General features: G+C 44.7%; 1 protein-coding gene across 1 annotated transcript in view; it reads right to left on the bottom strand.

Annotated features, from left to right (window-relative positions):
* Nucleotides 1-20,403, bottom strand: part of LOC139540006 (otogelin-like protein) — a 65,028-nt gene that overhangs the window by 34,759 nt on the left and 9,866 nt on the right. Inside the window, exons 5-24 of the mRNA XM_071343493.1 lie at nt 17,352-17,444; nt 15,027-15,303; nt 13,993-14,198; nt 13,338-13,462; nt 13,095-13,201; nt 12,638-12,744; nt 11,266-11,391; nt 11,070-11,178; nt 10,954-11,000; nt 10,671-10,816; nt 10,361-10,493; nt 8,415-8,592; nt 8,152-8,276; nt 7,818-8,027; nt 4,656-4,824; nt 4,056-4,130; nt 2,447-2,490; nt 1,988-2,171; nt 1,130-1,237; nt 302-440 (exon numbers count right to left, since the gene is read on the bottom strand). Coding sequence (XP_071199594.1) covers nt 302-440; nt 1,130-1,237; nt 1,988-2,171; nt 2,447-2,490; nt 4,056-4,130; nt 4,656-4,824; nt 7,818-8,027; nt 8,152-8,276; nt 8,415-8,592; nt 10,361-10,493; nt 10,671-10,816; nt 10,954-11,000; nt 11,070-11,178; nt 11,266-11,391; nt 12,638-12,744; nt 13,095-13,201; nt 13,338-13,462; nt 13,993-14,198; nt 15,027-15,303; nt 17,352-17,444 — 2,708 coding nt within the window. The remainder of the gene's footprint in view (nt 1-301; nt 441-1,129; nt 1,238-1,987; nt 2,172-2,446; nt 2,491-4,055; nt 4,131-4,655; nt 4,825-7,817; nt 8,028-8,151; nt 8,277-8,414; nt 8,593-10,360; nt 10,494-10,670; nt 10,817-10,953; nt 11,001-11,069; nt 11,179-11,265; nt 11,392-12,637; nt 12,745-13,094; nt 13,202-13,337; nt 13,463-13,992; nt 14,199-15,026; nt 15,304-17,351; nt 17,445-20,403) is intronic.

The raw sequence follows: 20,403 nt of genomic DNA, 5'->3' as shown, positions 1-20,403 counted from the left end.
CTAAAACTTTATTCTTTGGTCCCAAAAGGTGAATTTAGGGAAGAAAAATAAAAAATCTATGAAAACTGCACTTGTATTGATTGATTGTATGTATTTGTTTCTACTGCCCTTTTGAATGTAAAGTAATTTATTTGAAATTATGTAACTGTAATTGTGTTGTGATCCTGCTTAAATGTGTTGCTCACATTGCTTGAACTGCTGTTCTCAGGGCAACATTGTAAATGAAACTCTGGTCTTAGTGGGTTTCCCAGGTTCAATAAAGGTTCATAAAAAAAACACACACACACACACACACACACACCTTGAGTAAGTAGACCTGACAGTCCGAGTGGTAGTCATACTCCAGGCCGTCGAAGGTGTGGTAGTGTCTGTCGCTGTAGACCGTACATACTGCCGGACACGGAGAGTAATTACAGTTAAAATACCCCCGGTGACACACACTGGAGAGAGACAGAGACAGGGAGAGATAGATAGACAGAGGGGGAGAAAACATACAGACAAAAATAAAGACAAAGAGAAGACAGTAAATGAAACACAATTGAGCATTTGAACAATATTTAGGATACTAGTGCTCTATTATATTTTCATGTTAACAGCATTTAACAATCCTTAATGGAAACATACACCAAAAAACTATCTTTTGGTATTTGTTTCATTAGTCCATTGTTAATATAGTCCCAAAATGTTTTGCATGTCAGAAATCAAGTTTTCAAGATATATCACTTTCAAAATACAGAAATACAGCCGGCATCAAATCAAATTGTATTGGTGCCATACACCGAATACAACATGTGAAGATTTTACAGTGAAATGCTTACTTACGAGCCCATTCCCAACGATACAGAGTTAAAAAGTAAGAAAAATATTTTCTAAATTAAAAAAGGAAATAGTAACACAATAAAATAACAATAACAAGGCTATATACTGTACAAGGAGTACCAGTACTGAGGCAATGTGCATCATACCGGCTGTATTTCTGTATTATGAAAGTTATACTGTATATTTTGAAAACGCTATTTCTGACATGCAAAACATTTTGGGACTATATCAATAATGGACTGATGAAACAAATACCAAAATATTGCTTTTGGGTCGAGTATTCCTTTAAGGGAGGTATGGGGGGTCTTACCATCTGTAACAGGGGGTGTCGACGGTCTCTCCTGGCAGATACTCCAGGCCCAGCCAGGCACAGGGACAGTTCTCTGGGTAGTAACACTCCCCACGGTGCAGAACCAGCCTACACACACACACACACACACACACACACACACACACACACACACACACACACACACACACACACACACACACACACACACACACACACACACACACACACACACACACACACACACACACACACACACACACACACACACACACACACAGTCAGGTAGAACCATTACAACAATCAGGGCTCAAGCATGTGTGTGTTAATAAAGTACTTTTTTCTGTGTTAAAAATCTAAGCATGGGGGGGTAATTTTAAGCTAACATACAGAATTGTTTTAAGATGGATAATTTAGCTATTTGATTTGGAATTTTAGGGTTGCCTTCGGACGAGTCCTGTGACACTTGTGGCGGTCATAGAACGAGTCTCCCCTCCCCTGATATTAGTTTGTACCCTAAACGGTTTGGATGCTACAAAACGGAGAACACCATCATCTTCGTGAGCCTTATCTTTCCATAGTGTTTTAGGCCAAACCGTTCGGATGCTACAGACATTTTTTTGTGAGAAGACCGATTTTCGGGATGTCTCCAGGTCTGACAAACAGCACTATAGCTCTGCCACTTTCCACAGCAGATGCGGAAGGCCGACATTGGAGGATGTGTTGGATTGAGACGCAGCCCATACAAAAAAACTGATATTTCTAACTTAAACAGACTGATTTTTTTATCATGTTATCATGTTAATTAGTTTGAAGGGTGCGCCAATCGCCTCTAGTTTTTTTTAAAGAGTTAAACTAACACACAGACACACACCCTACCCAGGTGGGCAGACACAGCCAGATATGCAGGGCGTGGTGGGAGGACAGGTGAGGTTCAACATCAGGTTCCGACAGGTGAGCTCACAGGCCACACCTCCTCGCCAAGCCACCACCCCCTGGACCCCCTGGGGCTCAGAACAGCCGTGGAACACCTTTCCCTCCGGACACTGGCCTCGCTCCGGCTCTAAAACACAAAGACAGAAGTCATTCAGAAACAGAGCTTTGTTGATGGATGGATGGATGGAGAGGAAAATAAAAACACTTTTTTAACTAGGCAAGTCAGTTAAGAACAAATGACGACCTAGGAACAGTGGGTTAACTGCCTTGTTCAGGGGCAGAATGACAGATTTTTACCTTGTCAGCTCAGGGATTTGATCTAACAACATTTCAGTTACTGGCCCAATGCTCTAACCACTAGGCTACCTGCCGCCCTGAATAGGAGAGGGATGGTTGGTTTACCTCTTTCTTCTGGTACACACTCCATCCTTCCATTCCTGCAAAGGCTATTGATGGGAGACAGAGCGGGAGAAAGAGAATAAACATTTTTCAGAGCTCTAACGTTACCAATCAGTGAGATTGTTTAACTTCTCTAGGATAGGGGGCAGCATTTTCACGTTTGGATGAAAAGCGTACCCAAATTCAACTGCCAGCTACTCATCCCCAGAAGATAAGATATGCATATTGTTAGTAGATTTGGATAGAAAATACTCTGAAGTTTCTAAAACTGTTTGAATCATGTCTGTGACATAACAGAACTTATTTAGCAGGCGAAACCCCGAGGACAAACCATTCAGATTTTCTTTTTTTGAGGTCACTCTCTTTTCAATGGATTTTCATTGGGAATACAGATTTCTAATTGACCTTCTTGCAGTTCCTACCGCTTCCACTGGATGTCAACAGTCTTTAGAAATTGGTTGAGGGTTTTTCCTTTGTGTAATGAAGAAGTACGGCCATTTTGAATCAGGGTCACTTGTTGTGTACTGTTAGATAGAGGCGCGTGACCAGAAAGCATGCTACAGATTGTTTTAATCCTGTATTGAACACAGATCATCCCGTCTTCAATTTTATCGATTATTTACGTTAAAAAATACCTAAAGTTGTATTACAAAAGTAGTTTGAAATGTTTTGGCAAAGTTTACAGGTAACTTTTGAGATATTTTGTAGTCATGTTTCACGAGTTGGAACCGGTGTCTTTCTGGATCAAACGCGCCAAATAAATTAACATTTTGGATATATATCGACGGAATTGCATCGAACAAAAGGACCATTTGTGATGTTTATGGGAAATATTGGAATTATATTTTTATTTCTGCGTTTTATGTCGCACCTGCAGGGTTGAAATATGCTTATCTCTCTTTGTTTACAATGGTGCTAACTCAGATAGTAGCATCGTTTGCTTTCGCCGAAAAGCCTATTTGAATTCTGACATGTTGGCTGGATTCACAACCAGTGTAGCTTTAATTTGGTATCTTTCATGTGTGATTTAATGAAAGTTTGATTTTTATAGTAATTTATTTGAATATGGCGCTCTGCCTTTTCTCTGGCTTTTGGCCAAGTGAGACAGTAGCGTCCCGCCTAAACTCAGATTTTTGGATATGAACTTTACCGAACAAAACATACATGTATTGTGTAACATGAAGTCCTATGAGTGTCATCTGATGAAGATCATCAAAGGTTAGTGATTCATTTTATCTCTATTTCTGCTTTTTGTTACTCCTCTCTTTGGCTGGAAAATGGCTGTGTTTTTCTGTGGCTATGTACTGACCTAACGTAATCGTTTGGTGTGCTTTTGCCGTAAAACCTTTTTGAAATTAGACATGTTGGCTGGATTCACAACAAGTGTAGCTTTAATTTGGTGTCTTTCATGTGTGATTTCATGAAAGTTGGATTTTTATAGTCATTTATTTGAATTTGGCGCTCTGGATTTTTACTGGCTTTAGTCAAGTGGGACATTAGTGTCCCAAATATCCCAGAGAAGTTAAAGGGTGTTATGTCTGTGAAGTGAACTCTCTATAACCTCTCTATGAACCCTCTTTGTAGCAGGGTTAGTGTGTGTGTGGCTAATTACCAAGGGCCGGCGGCGCTGAAGGACACCTCTCCTGGCTGGGACACCCCGCCAATAGAGTAACAATGACACTGAGACCTGAGAGAGAAAAGAGGAGAGGATGATGGAAGGGTCAAGTCCTATGTGTTTGACGATGATGATGATGATAATGTGCTTTGATCAAGATTATGGTGTATACGTGCCTGACGACTCAAACTGAATTCTTCCACTGCTCTATGTTTGCTACATACTTCAGTCTGAGAGTGCCATCATTGAAGTCGTTTGTGGTGATGTCAAAATTTGGGTTGTTGTACAAAACAAAGTCAACAGCGATTTAATAATTTCTAAGCAATCGGGTATCAAAGCCTATGATGAATTTTCTAAATGCTGCTTTACAAACGTGGGTTCTGGCTCTGGTCCCACCCATCGGTTTCTGGGAACAATCAGAACGGTTAGAATGGGTTTGCGTTCCAGAAATCATCGTGGAGATACTAAGATCCAGACTAATTGCGGACAAGAAACTAACGTCCATGGACGTGGCATAGTGTTTTACCGAAGCAAGGGGTTTGGATAGCCAGGCAAGATGCATGTTAGGTGATAATGTGTAAGAGGGCGGAGTCTTACGGCTGAACGCAGCGTTGTCTTACGTCATCGTAGTAACTGCCCTCTGTGCAGCCACACCCCTCAGCACAGTCGTCATGGTTACAGGTCTCTCCGCTGGAGAGGGAGCGGCACGAGCGGCCACAGGACGACACACAGGACTGGAACAGCATCCCACCCATACACACCACCCCTACACACACACACACACCTGAGTTACACATCTCCGTCACACCACCTACACTGTAACAAATTTCTGTAACTTTACAGCCAGAAATATACGGTTAGCTACTGTAATTCTACATTACAGTACAGTGCAGTACTGTAAAGAGCAATGCATTATGGGGGCTCAATGGCATTCCGCTACACTGCTGTAAAATGTTGCTGTATATTTACAGTAGCATACTGTGAATTATGGTGCATTGTGGGAAAATGTTGTGGACGGGAAAAGAATGTCTGGCTCATTAACATATTTGGAGGTGTGCCTTGTAAGAAGCTATATTTGTTGCACTCGTAAGTGAGAAAGCTGTACATCACAGAACACAGTATCATACCGTATTTTTGTACCGCCAAAAACCTTTTGAACAGTAGTGGATGCATGGTATTGTTGTTTCTGGCTCAATAACAAATTTTGAGGCATGCCTTGTAAGAGGCTATATTTGTTGCACCCGTCAGTGAGAGTGCTGTACCAATTTAAGTGAAATGTGGCAGTAGTTTCCTAACAATTGAATATGTGTAGGAAACAGATCAGTGGCAGAAAGTCTCAAACCTAAAAATGTGCCAAACAATTGTTAATTACTCTGACTTTCATTGTATGCTCAAAATGCACATTAGTGAACTCTGCTGGTCAGCAATAAATAGCAGCATGTGAATATCTAGTTTTCATTAAAACTTTGTGGCACAGCGGCAAGTCGTTGGCTTTAGTAGCCTATTTTCGAGCAGAATACCAGGTTTACATCATGCTTCACTTTTTTCCCTTCAAGTTTACAATTTTTTTAACTGAATCTATGGTGTTATTTAGGATGCTTAAGACAGAATGTTATACTATACTAATTAAAACCAATTATTTGAACAACAGTGCAGAAAGTGTGGTTTCACATAAACTATTTTTTAAATACTGTTCCTTCAACGGGATTCGACCTCATCAAATAAAATAAAATAAAATGTTCTGGGTAGCCATTTGATTAGCTGTTCAGGAGTCTTATGGCTTGCGGGTAGAAGCTGTTTAGAAGCCTATTGGACTTAGACTTGGCGCTCCGGTACCGCTTGCCGTGCGGTAGCAGAGAGAACAGTCTATGACTAGGGTGGCTGGAGTATTTGACCATTTTAAAGAACTTCCTCTGACACCACCTGGTATAGAGGTCCTGAATGGCAGGAAGCTTGGCCCCGGTGATGTACTGGGCCGTACGTTCCCTCACATCCCTGAATGTTCCATAGTACCCTACTCTACCTGCTAAAGATACCAGTCAAGTGAAATTTGATGGACAAACTCCTAACTATATATTTGTAAGTTCGGTGTTTGAATGCAGCTTTTAATGGAAGAAGGCACTAGAACCATGGTGCAATCAGTGGGATCTCGTATTTTGCAACACACAGTTTGAAAAAGCACTTGATCAAATGAAGCTTCAGACGTCATTGATGACGTACTTCTGATGAAGTCATACGTGCATCGGCACACTGCTTCGAAGTTAGCTGCTTAGCGAATTCAACGCATTTCTCTGAGCTCTGGTATCAAACCTAACTTCACTAGTGTTTAGCCATGTCCTTTTGATCTGTTTTTCCCTGTAGTCATTGCCAGTTTAGACACCTTTGTTAAGGGCATTACAAGTGCAAGTGATATAAAACACCAAATATTCATTGGTATGCTGCAGTAAAATATAATTACATATTCAATTTTATTACAATACAATTTAACAATAAAGTACTTTATTGTGGTTTTGTTGTATATGTAGTGCAGTATTCTGGAAATTATGTTGCATTGTGGGGGGGGAAAGAGTTGCTGGATTATTAACATATTTTGAGGCGTGCCTTGTAAATTAGTGAGAATGCTGTACCAATTGAACTCAAACAGTATGTGGTAGTAGTGCTCTAACAATTGCATGTGGATATGGAACAGATCAGAGTGGCATCAAGTCTTAAACCTTTACAGGTTAAGTGTTTTGCCAAGTCCTTTTGGTCTGTTTTGCCCTGTAATCACGGCCAGTTTGGAAGTCTGTGTTTAGGCATCTAGAATAATGATGAGTGAGAAAGGTACCGACGCACAAATATCCTACCCCCAAGACATGTTAACCTCTCACCATTACAATAACAGGGGAGGTTAGCATTTTTGGGGGGGTATGATATTTATGCCTCTGTAACTTTCTCACACGTCATTATTCAGGATTCCTTCCCATTAATGTAGAAGTGTTAAGAAACATATTCTGTTCTTATTTACAATAAAAGTGACTTCAAAATGACACAATACATAATTTGCCATTCATTTCTATTGGGCACAAAATAATCTGAAACACAACCAAAACAAACAGCAAATGCATCCAACAAATGTGTAGTCACAAGCTTGATGTACTCATTGTATGCTATGAATATGGGGTCAAATACTTAACTTTTTAGTAATTTAATACACATATAAAGCGAAATTGTCCCAATACATTTGGTCCCCTAAAATGGGGGGGGACTATGTACAAAAAGTGCTGTAACTTCTAAACGGTTCACCCGATACGGATGTAAATACCCTCAAAATAAAGCTGACAGTCGGCACTTTAACCTCATAGTCATTGTATCATTTCAAATCCAAGGTGCTGAAGTACAGAGCCAAAACAACAACAAAATTGTCACTGTCCAAATACTTTCGGAGCTCATTGTATATCAAATACTACGTAACAGAAATACTGCCCATCATTGGGACTAGCTGCCTGCACTGTAAATCTGCTACAGTTTACTAACCGCTGTGCTTCAAGTAATGCACTGTACATTCTAGAAATACAGCATGTTGCTGTAGTCAGGTGTTACAGTAATAGGCTGTAAATATATGTTCCAGTAAAGGTCCTGTAAATCTACAGTAATTTACTGACTTCTGTGCTGCCAGTATTTTACTGTAAATGTACAGTAACCTACTTTTTACAGTGTAGACACACCACCGTTACACACAGATATATCATTCTCCAGCTCTCCACTGCCCAGACTCACCACACTCTGAGACGTGGGCCCTGTAGTTGACAGCAACATGGTGTTTGGAGCAGAGGTAAGTGTAGTGGGCCAAGGCCGTACACAGACAGGTGTTTCCACAGCGACATGCCTGGTAGCGACACTGTTGCTGGTACACACTGGGACTGACGTAACCATGGCAGGGAGAAAACACACTCCCCAACAAAACCTCACATAGAGAGGCATAGAACACTGTAACACACACACACACACTTCTCAGCTTTTGAGAGGATATGGCTGCAGCAAAACGTGAAGATATATCAAGCAGTCAGTGAAGGTCAGGGTTAGAGTTTTGAGGTCAGCGGTGAGAGGTTACCGTTGTGCTGGTTCATCTCACAGGGGTCGATGATTGGCTGGTTGATGGGGGCGGAGCAAGCAGATGAGACCCTCCAGGAGTTAGCATGGAGCTGGGGAGTCCCCTCTATCATCCCTGCTGGAGAACTATACGCACACAGACCAAAATGTCATGAATATACTTAATGTAATACTCTTTTACTCAAATGCCTCAGATAGAAATGCCCTAAACCTTTTCTCCAAAGAACATTTAGGAGTCAATATGAGAGGAAGTAGTTTCCTTACAGGAAGTCGTCCCGAAGATTTCCGTTGAAGGTTCCACAAAGGCCCAGCGTGTTCCCTCGCCATTGGCTGTCCAGTTGTAGGTAGACGCGCCCACCACGCCCGTCATACTGCAGACGCAGTCCAAGCAAGGTCCTCAGCTGGACGAACACCGATGTTAGCCTCTGCACCTCCACTACATCTACTCACATAAACACATACAGTGGGGAGAACAAGTATTTGATACACTGCCGATTTTGCAGGTTTTCCTACTTACAAAGCCTGTAGAGGTCTGTAATTTTTATCATAGGTACACTTCAACTGTGAGAGACGGAATCTAAAACAAAAATCCAGAAAATCACATTGTATGATTTTTAAATAATTAATTTGCATTTTATTGCATGACATAAGTATTTGATCACCTACCAACCAGTAAGAATTCCGGCTCTCACAGACCTGTTAGTTTTTCTTTAAGAAGCCCTCCTGTTCTCCACTCATTACCTGTATTAACTGCACCTGTTTGAACTCGTTACCTGTATAAAAGACACCTGTCCACACACAATCAAACAGATTCCAACCTCTCCACAATGGCCAAGACCAGAGAGCTGTGTAAGGACATCAGGGATAAAATTGTAGACCTGCACAAGGCTGGGATGGGCTACAGGACAATAGGCAAGCAGCTTGGTGAGAAGGAAACAACTGTTGGCGCAATTATTAGAAAATGGAAGAAGTTCAAGATGACGGTCAATCACCCTCGGTCTGGGGCTCCATGCAAGATTTCACCTCGTGGGGCATCAATGATCATGAGGAAGGTGAGGGATCAGCCCAGAACTACACGGCAGGACCTGGTCAATGACCTGAAGAGAGCTGGGACCACAGTCTCAAAGAAAACCATTAGTAACACACTACGCCGTCATGGATTAAAATCCTGCAGCGCACGCAAGGTCCCCCTGCTTAAGCCAGTGCATGTCCAGGCCTGTCTGAAGTTTGCCAATGACCATCTGGATGATCCAGAGGAGGAATGGGAGAAGGTCATGTGGTCTGATGAGACAAAAATATAGCTTTTTGGTCTAACTCCACTCGCCGTGTTTGGAGGAAGAAGAAGTATGAGTACAACCCCAAGAACACCATCCCAACCGTGAAGCATGGAGGTGGAAACATCATTCTTTGGGGATGCTTTTCTGCAAAGGGGACAGGACGACTGCACCGTATTGAGGGGAGGATGGATGGGGCCATGTATCGCGAGATCTTGGCCAACAACCTCCTTCCCTCAGTAAGAGCATTGAAGATGGGTCGTGGCTGGGTCTTCCAGCATGACAACGACACGAAGCACACAGCCATGGCAACTAAGGAGTGGCTCCGTAAGAAGCATCTCAAGGTCCTGGAGTGGCCTAGCCAGTCTCCAGACCTGAACCCAATAGAAAATCTTTGGAGGGAGCTGAAAGTCCGTATTGCCCAGCGACAGCCCCGAAACCTGAAGGATCTGGAGAAGATCTGTAGGGAGGAGTGGGCCAAAATCCCTGCTGCAGTGTGTGCAAACCTAGTCAAGAACTACAGGAAACGTATGATCTCTGTAATTGCAAACAAAGGTTTCTGTACCAAATATTAAGTTCTGCTTTTCTGATGTATCAAATACTTATGTCATGCAATAAAATGCAAATTAATTACTTAAAAATCATACAATGTGATTTTCTGGATTTTTGTTTTAGATTCCGTCTCTCATAGTTGAAGTGTACCTATGATAAACATTACAGACCTCTACATGCTTTGTAAGTAGGAAAACCTGCAAAATCGGCAGTGTATCAAATACTTGTTCTCCCCACTGTATTAAATCTGATGTTAAATAAGGTGTTCCACAAGGCTGTGTTGGGACCATTACTGTTCTCTCTATACCTGATGTTATCCGTATCATACTGCATATTATCAGAAGTAATGATAGGAGTATCAATTGTAAGTTGATTGTATCGTACCATCGGTGTAGGGTAAGGTGGGAGCGGGGTTGACCCCTATAAGCACCTCCCCCTCTCGGGTCAGAGTCACCTGGTGACTAACATTTTCATCCAGTACCACTGTCACCGACTGGATACACGCCTGCTGCTGGGCCTGTACACACACACACACACACACACACACACACACACACACACACACACACACACACACACACACACACACACACACACACACACACACACACACACACAAGATTGTTTCAGATTGTGTGTGTGTTACCTATGTGAAGGTGGTATACTGCAATATGTGTTTGTGTGTGTGTGTTACCTCTGTGCAGGCGGTGTACTGAACGGTAACAGTGAATCTGTTGCCAATACGGCTCTTAACCAAGACGTACTGACACGCCCCCGGCTGCAGGAACATCCTCCCATCGAACGACGTCACAAACACATCACCGACTACTGAACACTCCGCTGAGAGAGAGAGATAGAGAGAGAAAGAAAGAAGAAGGTAGGCAGGCAGGCAGGCAGACCGGCAGGCATTGAAATGTGTGACATTGGATCATTCAGCATATGAGTTTCTGATCATATGACTTCAGAGGTTAGCTCACCTGAACAGTTGTTCTCTGTGCAGTTCCACACTCCTCCCATACACACACTGTAAATACACGACAGGTTAGCGACACACAAACACACCCACACACAAGTCACACACACACACACTCACCAGACGCTGCAGCCCTGCTCCAGAGTGTGTCCCTGTGTGTATGAGGTGCCGTGATAGACACAAGGACACTGAGACACTGCTATACACGTCCCATTCTGTAGAATCAACCCTAAAATAGTCGGACACAGAGGGTGAGATGGAGTGTGTGTGTGCGTGTGTGCATGCGACGTGTGTGGATAAGTGTGTTTGTGTGTACCGTCAGGGCAGTAGCATCCGTCCAGACAGTGCAAGTTGGTTCCCAGACATTCCTTGTCAAAGGTACAGGTGGGAGGGCAGCAGCTAATACAGTCTCTATGGACAAAACTCTCCTCACAACCATCATCTACGGAACAGTCAAATGAAGAACTTACTGCAGTAATAATTTAGCTAACTGTCAATTAAAGGTTGGGGTTAATGTTATGCTCCAGAACTTTTAGAACATTTCAGCCAGTAGTTTTGGAAGTGGTGCAAACGAGCCAAAACGGGTCCCCGTTTACTGTGTACTACATCATCCAGTTGTGTACTCCGTCATCCATTTCGTATGATATGTTTCGTCATGCAAAAGATTATTCTCATAATTGTTTTGGCAATTTGTATGATATGCAACGAATCCAATTCGTACAATATGTTGCAAATTAGTTGTGCGGAATGGGAAATAGATTTTTCCCCCCTACTTAATAGTCATCTCCAGCACCACCGCAACATCAACATATGTGAAAATTGCGCGTATCTATGTTTTGTAATAAAAAAGATAGAGGAAGATAAGTGTTTCCAATGACATCATCAACCAATTAGTAGGCACCTAGTAGGCGATTAGTAGGCAAAGCCTACTTATAATTGGTTAAAATCACATGATGCACACCGATGATGTCCTTGGAAACACTTATCTTCATATATATTATTTCCATAAAACATACAGAAAGTACACAGCGTTGTACCAGATCTTCAGTTTCTTGGCAATTTCTCGCATGGGATAGCCTTCATTTCTCAGAACAAGAAGAGACTGACGAGTTTCAGAAGAAAGTCTTTGTTCCTAGCCATTTTGAATCTGTAATCGAACCCACAAATGCTGATGCTCCAGATACTCAACTAGTCTAAAGAAGGCCAGTTTTATTGCTTCTTTAATCAGGACTACAGTTTTCAGCTGTGCTAACATAATTGCAAAAGGGTTTTCTAATGATCAATTAGCCTTTTAAAATGATAAACTTGGATTAGCTAACACAAAATGCCATTGGAACACAGGAGTGATGGTAGCTAATAATGGGCCTCTGTACGCTTTTGTAGATATTCCATCAAAAATCAGCCGTTTCCAGCTACAATAGTTATTTACAACATTAACAATATTTACACTGTATTTCTGGTCAATTTTATGTTATTTTAATAGACAAAAAATGTGCTTTTCTTTCAAAAACAAGGACATTTCTAAGTGACCCCAAACTTTTGAACGGTAGTGTAGAAACGCGCCATTTTCACATATGTTGATGTTGGGGTGGTGCTGGAGAAGATGAATATGAACTATAACATTTTTGAAATTTCCCGTTAAGATCCTGGACTGCATCGTTAAGTTAGGTTAGTATAATGCTACTGACTGCAGGAAGGGAAGCTGTCTCGCCACTCTCGTACAGGGTATCCTACATGGCTGCAGGCTCGTGTGTACTCCACCAACGCACGACAAAACGTCTCCTCATCATCAGACCTGGATCACAGCAGACAACAGTCAGAAATACTCAGACAACAGTCAGACAACACTCAGACAACTGTCAGAGAGCATTCAGACAACACTCAGACAACACTCACACAACATTCAGAGAATAGTGAGACAACACTTAGTGAGACAATAGTCAGCCAGAAGACAGACAGGCAACTCACTCACGCACGCACACACGCACTCTCGCACGCACACGCGCACACACACACACACACACACACACACACACACACACACACACACACACACACACACACACACACACACACACACACACACACACACACACACACACACACACACACACACACACACATATATACTGGGGTGTGACTTACACACAGAGGTCGGCGACACAGCTGGCCACGTAGGGGTTTGGATCAATGTTATCATGACAGGACAGGAAGGGGAAGAACAGGAGAGCACTGCACTTCTCTATGGCATCCTACACACACATACACAAACATCAACATAATAAAATACACACAGAAAATCATTCTACAGTCTTATGGCACACTGAGAACCTAGGTTCAAGTAATACGTTCCAAACAGACAGACACACACAGACAGACAACTCTTACGTCCATATCAGACTCAGAGTGACAGGGTCCAGTGAAGTCTATGTCCACCAGAGGACAGCCTCTCTCATGGGGCAGATCTACTGACCAGCTGTTAGCAAACACTGCTGGCTCCTCTGTCTGCACACCTACACACAGACACACACACGAAACATGCACACACACGGTTAGGGATCCTTCCTCTACATGCCTGAAAATAATCCAATATAATAGAATAACTGTATAATGACTGTATATTAAAATAACTTCTCTCCTCTGCTACCCTCTGCTACGCTCTGCTCTACTTTTCTCTCTTCTCCTCTCCTCTGCTTTCAGCTCGTCTCCTTTCCTACCTCTCTTCTCCTCTCTGCTCTCCTGTCCCCTTTGTACTCTTTTCCCTCTCTCCTCTCTTCTCCTCTTCGTTTCCCACTCTCCTCTCCTGTCTAGGTCATGTTACAGGACTACGGCCTCTTCCTCAGTAATAATAACTATAATGGTTCCCTACGGTGCTGAGAGGAGAAAGGTTGTGATGGAAGGATGATTGGGTGCTGAGACAGAGGATAAGAGATGGGTGGAGGAAGGAGGATAAGAGGCTGGTCGGACCCATCTGTCCAGTCTTACAGTGGGCTTTGATGAGGTGTGTGTGAGTATTGTGAGTGAGTGAGTGTGTGTGTCTCACCACGGGCAGTGGTGAGGTCATCGTTGGGCAGGTTGTTATAGTTCCCGCAGAGGCCACAGGGGGTGCCGTGGTGCTGTTCAGACATCTTCAGATATACTCCGCTCTCTCCGTCCCACGCCAGAGAGAAGCCAAACACACTCTTCACCAGAAGGTAGTCAGCCAGATGCTCTATAAACACACCTCCTATTGTTTGGGGCAGGCTCAGCCTATGCACATATGCAGGGATAGGCAAACATTTCAAAATACAATTACAAAATACAGATACAAAATACCATAAAGATCAATGTATCAAAATAAACTACAAAATACATGTGTTTTGTAATGTATTTTTAATAAATTTATACATTTGCAAGTGGCTGGCCGAACAGCAGCAACATATTTTTACTGGCTATGACTGTGATATGTTGTTGTTTAACTACCTTAGTTGAGCAAGTCACTCTGGATACGTGTGTCTGCTCAATGACCAATATGTAAATGTATATGTGAAAATGAACATACCAAAAAGAACTTCAAAGCACACTGTGTATTGTTTCGGCCGGAGCTCATTAGAATAATACTCAGCATGCTTTGCAATTGTTCATTTTTACATATACATTTATATTTAGTTCCTTTAGCACGCACTTTTATCACACCATAGTGCTATCAGACTTCTGATACCATTGCAGGGTGAAAGGGTGGACACAAAATATGAACTTCTATAAAAAAAAATGGTATAGAATTATTTTGTATTTTGAACATACAAATTACAGTATTTTGAAAATATAAAATACACTGGAGTGTAATTCAAATGACAAAATACTTAATTAAAATAGATGTTTCAAATACTGCCCATCTCTGCACACAGACATGCACACAGGCACAGGCACACAAACACACACACACACACACAGACACACACACACACACACACACACACACACACACACACACACACACACACACACACACACACACACACACACACACACACACACACACACACACACACACACATTACAACAGAAAACATACACATTCCTCCATATCCCACCCACCTGCGGCCCCCCTGGTGGACTTGGTATCCAGAGATGTGGATCTCCTCCTCGTTGGGGAAGAAGAGACTGAGAGCCCTGGGACAGGAGTACACACTGCCCTCACACACACGGCTGTTATGGACCCACACAGTGTACTGTGGTGTGGCTGAGCGGCAGTCCTGGGCCAGTATGTAGGAGCAGGTTCCAGGGTAGTAGAAGTAGCTGCCATCGAACGTCTCATAGTGGTGCTGACCCCAAGACCTGCAGATCCCATCTCTGTCCTGGCCCTGGTTAGGAACTACATGTACACACACACACACACTCTGAGTTGTGCACGCTTATCTCAACTCTGAATTGGCATGATGGTGCGCTCGTGTGTTTGTTTGTGTGTGGGGGGCATGGGGAGGGGGTTCACAGTGTTAGCTCACTAAAAGCCGCTCAGTTACAGGGAACCCCGTCTCTGTGCCATACCCAGCCAACTACACCCACTGTCTAACAGTGTTGGTGCTCTGGTGGTACTTTAGCCAGGTAGGTACTTGGTTGACAGGAACAGTGTGTATCAGAGTTCATCTGCCACACCCAGCATGAGAACCGAACAACAACATTTCATATCCTGACGCTAGTGTGCTTACCATCGCGCCAACAAAACCATGGTGGTTGGGTGAGGGAAACACTACTTTAGGTCTCAGGCAAGGTATTACTATAGAGCAGTGGTTGCCAGCCGGTCGATCGCGATTCCTAGTCGATCACCAAATATTTCTGTAGAAAAGCCAACGAACGATAAAGGCTTGCGCTCCTTTTTTAAAATCGTGTTGAGCTGTTGCCAGTAGGTGAACTTGATTCATGAGACAAACTCCGCCTACCTGGTGGACCGGCAAATCTGTGACTAAATCGAGTGCACCTACTGCGCTGCCCAATCGGATAGCTCAAATCACCGTGGCTACAGAGCTTCCATGACCCTGGCCACAGCCAAGTTTAATAGGCTACTAGCCTACGTAAGATTTAATAACTTTTAAAACCATGACCACAGAGAGACTGTCAACGAATACAGCAAAGAGCTGCTGTTTTTATGAATGAGTTCATGTTTAAATTCAGCACTGTCACTGTTTTTATTCAACACTATTACAAAACGCGTTTCTCCGTACTCTGTACAAATGCAATGAATGAGTAGCCAAGTATCGATAGCCCTGCGTTTTATTATTATTAGCAGCTCATCGTGTCGATTTTAATATTAAATAATATTAAACTTTCTGTGGTCATAGGAACAACATTAATTTGTGCATGAGGCAGATGCGGTGCACTCGAGTTTCGTCATCAGGTGGAAGATGATGTCCCCTCTCTCTGGTCAGTCTCACCGGAGGAAAGGAAAGCCCCCCCCCCCCCCCTTAAAAGATTTAGATGCACTATTGTAAAGTGGCTGTTCCACTGGATGTCATTAGGTGAATGCACCAATTTGTAAGTCGCTCTGGATAAGAGCGTCTGCTAAATGACTTAAATGTAAATGAAAGCGAGAGCATGCACCGTGAGAGGTGGTTGGGGAAAATAGTTTTGAACGGTCATCCAACCCGGGAATTTCAAGTCGGAAACTCGGGCATCTTTCTAGAGCTCCGATTTTTCGACCTGAAGCCCACTGACGTCGTGATTTGACCTCGTTGACCATCAGATGAAGGAACCATCAATCCAGTAAAATAAAAAAGTGCTAAACCAACTGATCTATTTTGTTATCAAAGCTTCAGTTTTGAAATATAATATGGTCTGTTTAACAATATTGGCAGGCCAATTATATAGCCAATATGTTGTGATAATGTATTAGGCCTACTGTCCAAACCTCATTCCTACAAAACTGTTTGTGTGAGGTTAATGTAAAAAAAAATAATCTGAGCGTAGATCTCAGCTTGCTTTTTGACTGCGAAAGTGATCTTGACTCAGAAAAGGTTGGTGACCACTGCTATAGAGGCTCTACTAGAGACCCATCTCTGATGTATAGAGACCCTGTGTAGTCTACAGAAACTCAACCCTAATCCCCCAGACTTAATCATACACACTATGGATTGGTGTGTGTGTGTGTGTGTGTGTGTGTGTGTGTGTGTGTGTGTGTGTGTGTGTGTGTGTGTGTGTGTGTGTGTGTGTGTGTGTGTGTGTGTGTGTGTGTGTGTGTGTGTGTGTGTGTGTGTGTGTGCGCCTGTGTGTGCGCGCCTGTGTGTGTGTGTGGTTATTTATGACAGTGTGGACAGCTTATTAATGGTTGCTGATGGATGTGTCAGTCTGACTCTCATGCAAGCACAGACACACCAAAATGAAACATACATTGTGGTTCTAGGTTCAAGATGTGTGTGTGTTACTCACTGATCTGGCAGCGGTCTCCGAGGGCCTGGAACTGTGCACAGTCACACACACCTCCCTCCTGACACCAGCCCCCATTCAGACAGCCACAGTACTCTGGTGAAACACAGACACAATCTTTCCTCAATTCCTTAGATCTCCTCTGGAAAAACGTTGAGATTCACCAATTGATGAATAACCTATTCTTTACGAGACAGATTGCTTTAATCCTTTACACTCGTGAGAATTGGCCTATATGGATAGGGCCAAATTAAAATGTTTCTAACAAAATAAATATGAGTAGCATATGCATAACCATGGTAGCAATTGAAAGGGAACACTTTGGAGATTATGGAGAAATGATCAGACCAAAGATAAGGACCAAACAGTCCACCTGACACAAGATTGAATCAAAACATTACACTATTGATTTTAAGTTCATTTTACATTAACTGAACTTTTCACATTATTTGTCAACATTGAAATCAGAAAATACTCTGGATACATTTAGTAACATAATAAGAATATTCATGGAAGATTTGGGGTCAGTGCAACATTAAAAAAAATGACAAGGGTCCACACACCTCTCCAAAGTGTGCACAGTTCCTAAGTAATTTAAATTCTCAAGGAAAGAGCCTTCAACTATTAGTGTCACGACTTCCGCCGAAGTTGGCTCCTATCCTTGTTCGGGCGACGTTCGGCGATCGACGTCACCGGCTTTCTAGCCATCGCCGCTCCATTTTTCATATGTCCATTTGTTTTGACTTTGTCACATCCTGACCATAGAGAGCCCTTGGTACTCTATGGTGTAGTAGGTCAGGGTGTGACTAGGGGGTGATCTAGTATATCTATTTCTATGTTGGTGCTAATGTGGTTCCCAATTAGAGGCAGCTGTTTATCGTTGCCTCTGATTGGGGATCATATTTAGGTAGTTATTTCCCCACCTGTGTTTTGTGGGATATTGATTGTTTGTTAGTGTGTTTGGGCACTACGTCCTCACGGTCTTTGTAAGTTTTGTTATTTTGTTTTGTTAGTTTCACTTATATAAATATGTGGAACTATACTCACGCTGTGCCTTGGTCCGCTCATTTCCAAGATCGTGACAGAATATCCCAACAAACAAGGACCAAGCAGCGTGCAACGATGGGAAACATAAGTTGGACCTGGGAAGAAATCATGGAAGGACAGGAGACCCTTCCTTGGCAGGAGTCGCAGAGGACGCAAGGAGGACGGCGACAACGCCGGGGACCGGGGCCACAGAAACCCCAAGATTTTTTGGGTGGGGGCACATGGAGCTGGCGGCTGAGCAGAGGGAAGAGCCAGAGACCATTTGGGAGGAAATAGAGAGGTGGTCGGTCGACCCAAGGAGAGTACCAGAGCCCGTCTGGGAGTCGATGGAACAGTGTGAGGAGGGATACCAGAGAATGGAGTTGGCTAGGAGTATGCGGCAACGCAGGCGTTTGGAGGAGCGTGTCATCAGTCCGGTGAAACCGGGGCCGGCTCCACGCATCTGGCCTCCAGTGCACCTCCCCAGTTCGGTACGTCCTGTGTCTCCTCCTCGCACTCTCCCTGAAGTGCGTGTCCCCAGCCCGGTACGTCCTGTGCCTGCTTCCTGTACTTGCCCTGAAGTGCCAGAGACTGTCAGGGAGGCATTGGAGAAGTTAGGAGAGAGAGAGAGATGAGAGAGATGTTGTGCAAGTGTGTTCTGCTCAACATCCGACCAGAGGATCCGGTTAGCAGTCTGGTGCAACCTGGGCTGGCTCAACGCTTCTGGCCTCCAGTGCGCCTCCCCAGTCCGGTACGTCCTGTGTCTCCTCCTCGCACTCGCCCTGAAGTGCGTGTCCCCAGTCAGGTACGTCCTGTGCCTGCTCCACGCACTCGCCCTGAAGTGTGTGTCACCAGTCCGGTACCACCTGTGCCGGCTCCACGCACTAGGCCTCCAGTGCGTCTTCCCAGTCCGGTGCATCCTGTGCCAGCTCCTCGCACTCACCCTGAAGTGCGTGGCCCCAGTCCGATACGTCCTGTGCCTGCTCCCCGCACTCGCCCTGAAGTGTGTGTCACCAGTCCGGTACCACCTGTGCCGGCTCCACGCACCAGGCCTCCGGTGCGCCTCCCCAGTCCGGTGCGTCCTGTGCCTGCTCCCCGCACTCGCCCTGAAGTGCGTGTCACCAGTCCGGTGCCACCTGTACCGGCTCCACGCACGCAGTGCGCATTCACAGTCCAGAGCTTCCGACGACGGTCCCCAGTCTAGAGCTTCCGGCGACGGTTCACAGTCCGGAACCTCCTGCGACGGTCCACAGTCCGGAACCTCCTGCGACGGTCCACAGTGCGGAACCTACTGCGACGGTCCACAGTGCGGAACCTCCAGCGACGGTGCACGGTCCGGAACCTCCAGCGACGGTCAACGGTCCGGAACCTCCAGTGAGGGTCAACGGACCGGACCTTCCATGCACGGCGTCCAGTCCCGCTCCATGGCCGGAGCCGCCTTCTGCACCGGTGCCCAATCCAGGCACGGCGTCCAGTCCAGCTCCATGGCCGGAGCTTTCTACTGCGTCAGTGCTCAGTCCAGGCACGGCGGCCAACCCAGCTCCGTGGCAGTAGCCTTCCCCTGCGCCGGTGTCCAGTCCAGGCACGGCGTCCAGTCCCGCTCCAGGGCGGGAGCCTTCCTCTGCGGCGGTGGCCAGTCCAGGCACGGTGTCCAGTCCCGCTCCATGGCGGGAGCCTTCCTATGCACCGATGCCCAGTCCAGGCACGGTGTCCAGTCCTGCTCCATGGCTGGAGCTTTCTACTGCGCCGGTGCTCAGTCCAGGCACGGCGGCCAACCCAGCTCCATGGCAGGAGCCTTCCTCTGCGCCGGTGTCCAGTCCAGGCACGGCGTCCAGTCCCGCTCCAGGGCAAGAGCCTTCCTCTGCGCCAGTGGCCAGTCCAGGCACGGTGTCCAGTCCCGCTCCATGGCGGGAGCCTTCCTTTGCGCCGGTGCCCAGTCCAGGCACGGCGTCCAGTCCTGCTCCAAGGCTGGAGCCTTCCTCTGCGCCGGTGCCCAGTCCAGGCATGGCGTTCAACCCAGCTCAATGGC

The sequence above is a fragment of the Salvelinus alpinus genome, chromosome 15 (genome assembly GCF_045679555.1).
Source record: "Salvelinus alpinus chromosome 15, SLU_Salpinus.1, whole genome shotgun sequence".
In the NCBI taxonomy this organism is placed as follows: domain Eukaryota; kingdom Metazoa; phylum Chordata; class Actinopteri; order Salmoniformes; family Salmonidae; genus Salvelinus; species Salvelinus alpinus.
Note: the sequence above shows the minus strand (reverse complement) of the source record. Positions and strands in the feature narration are given on the sequence as shown.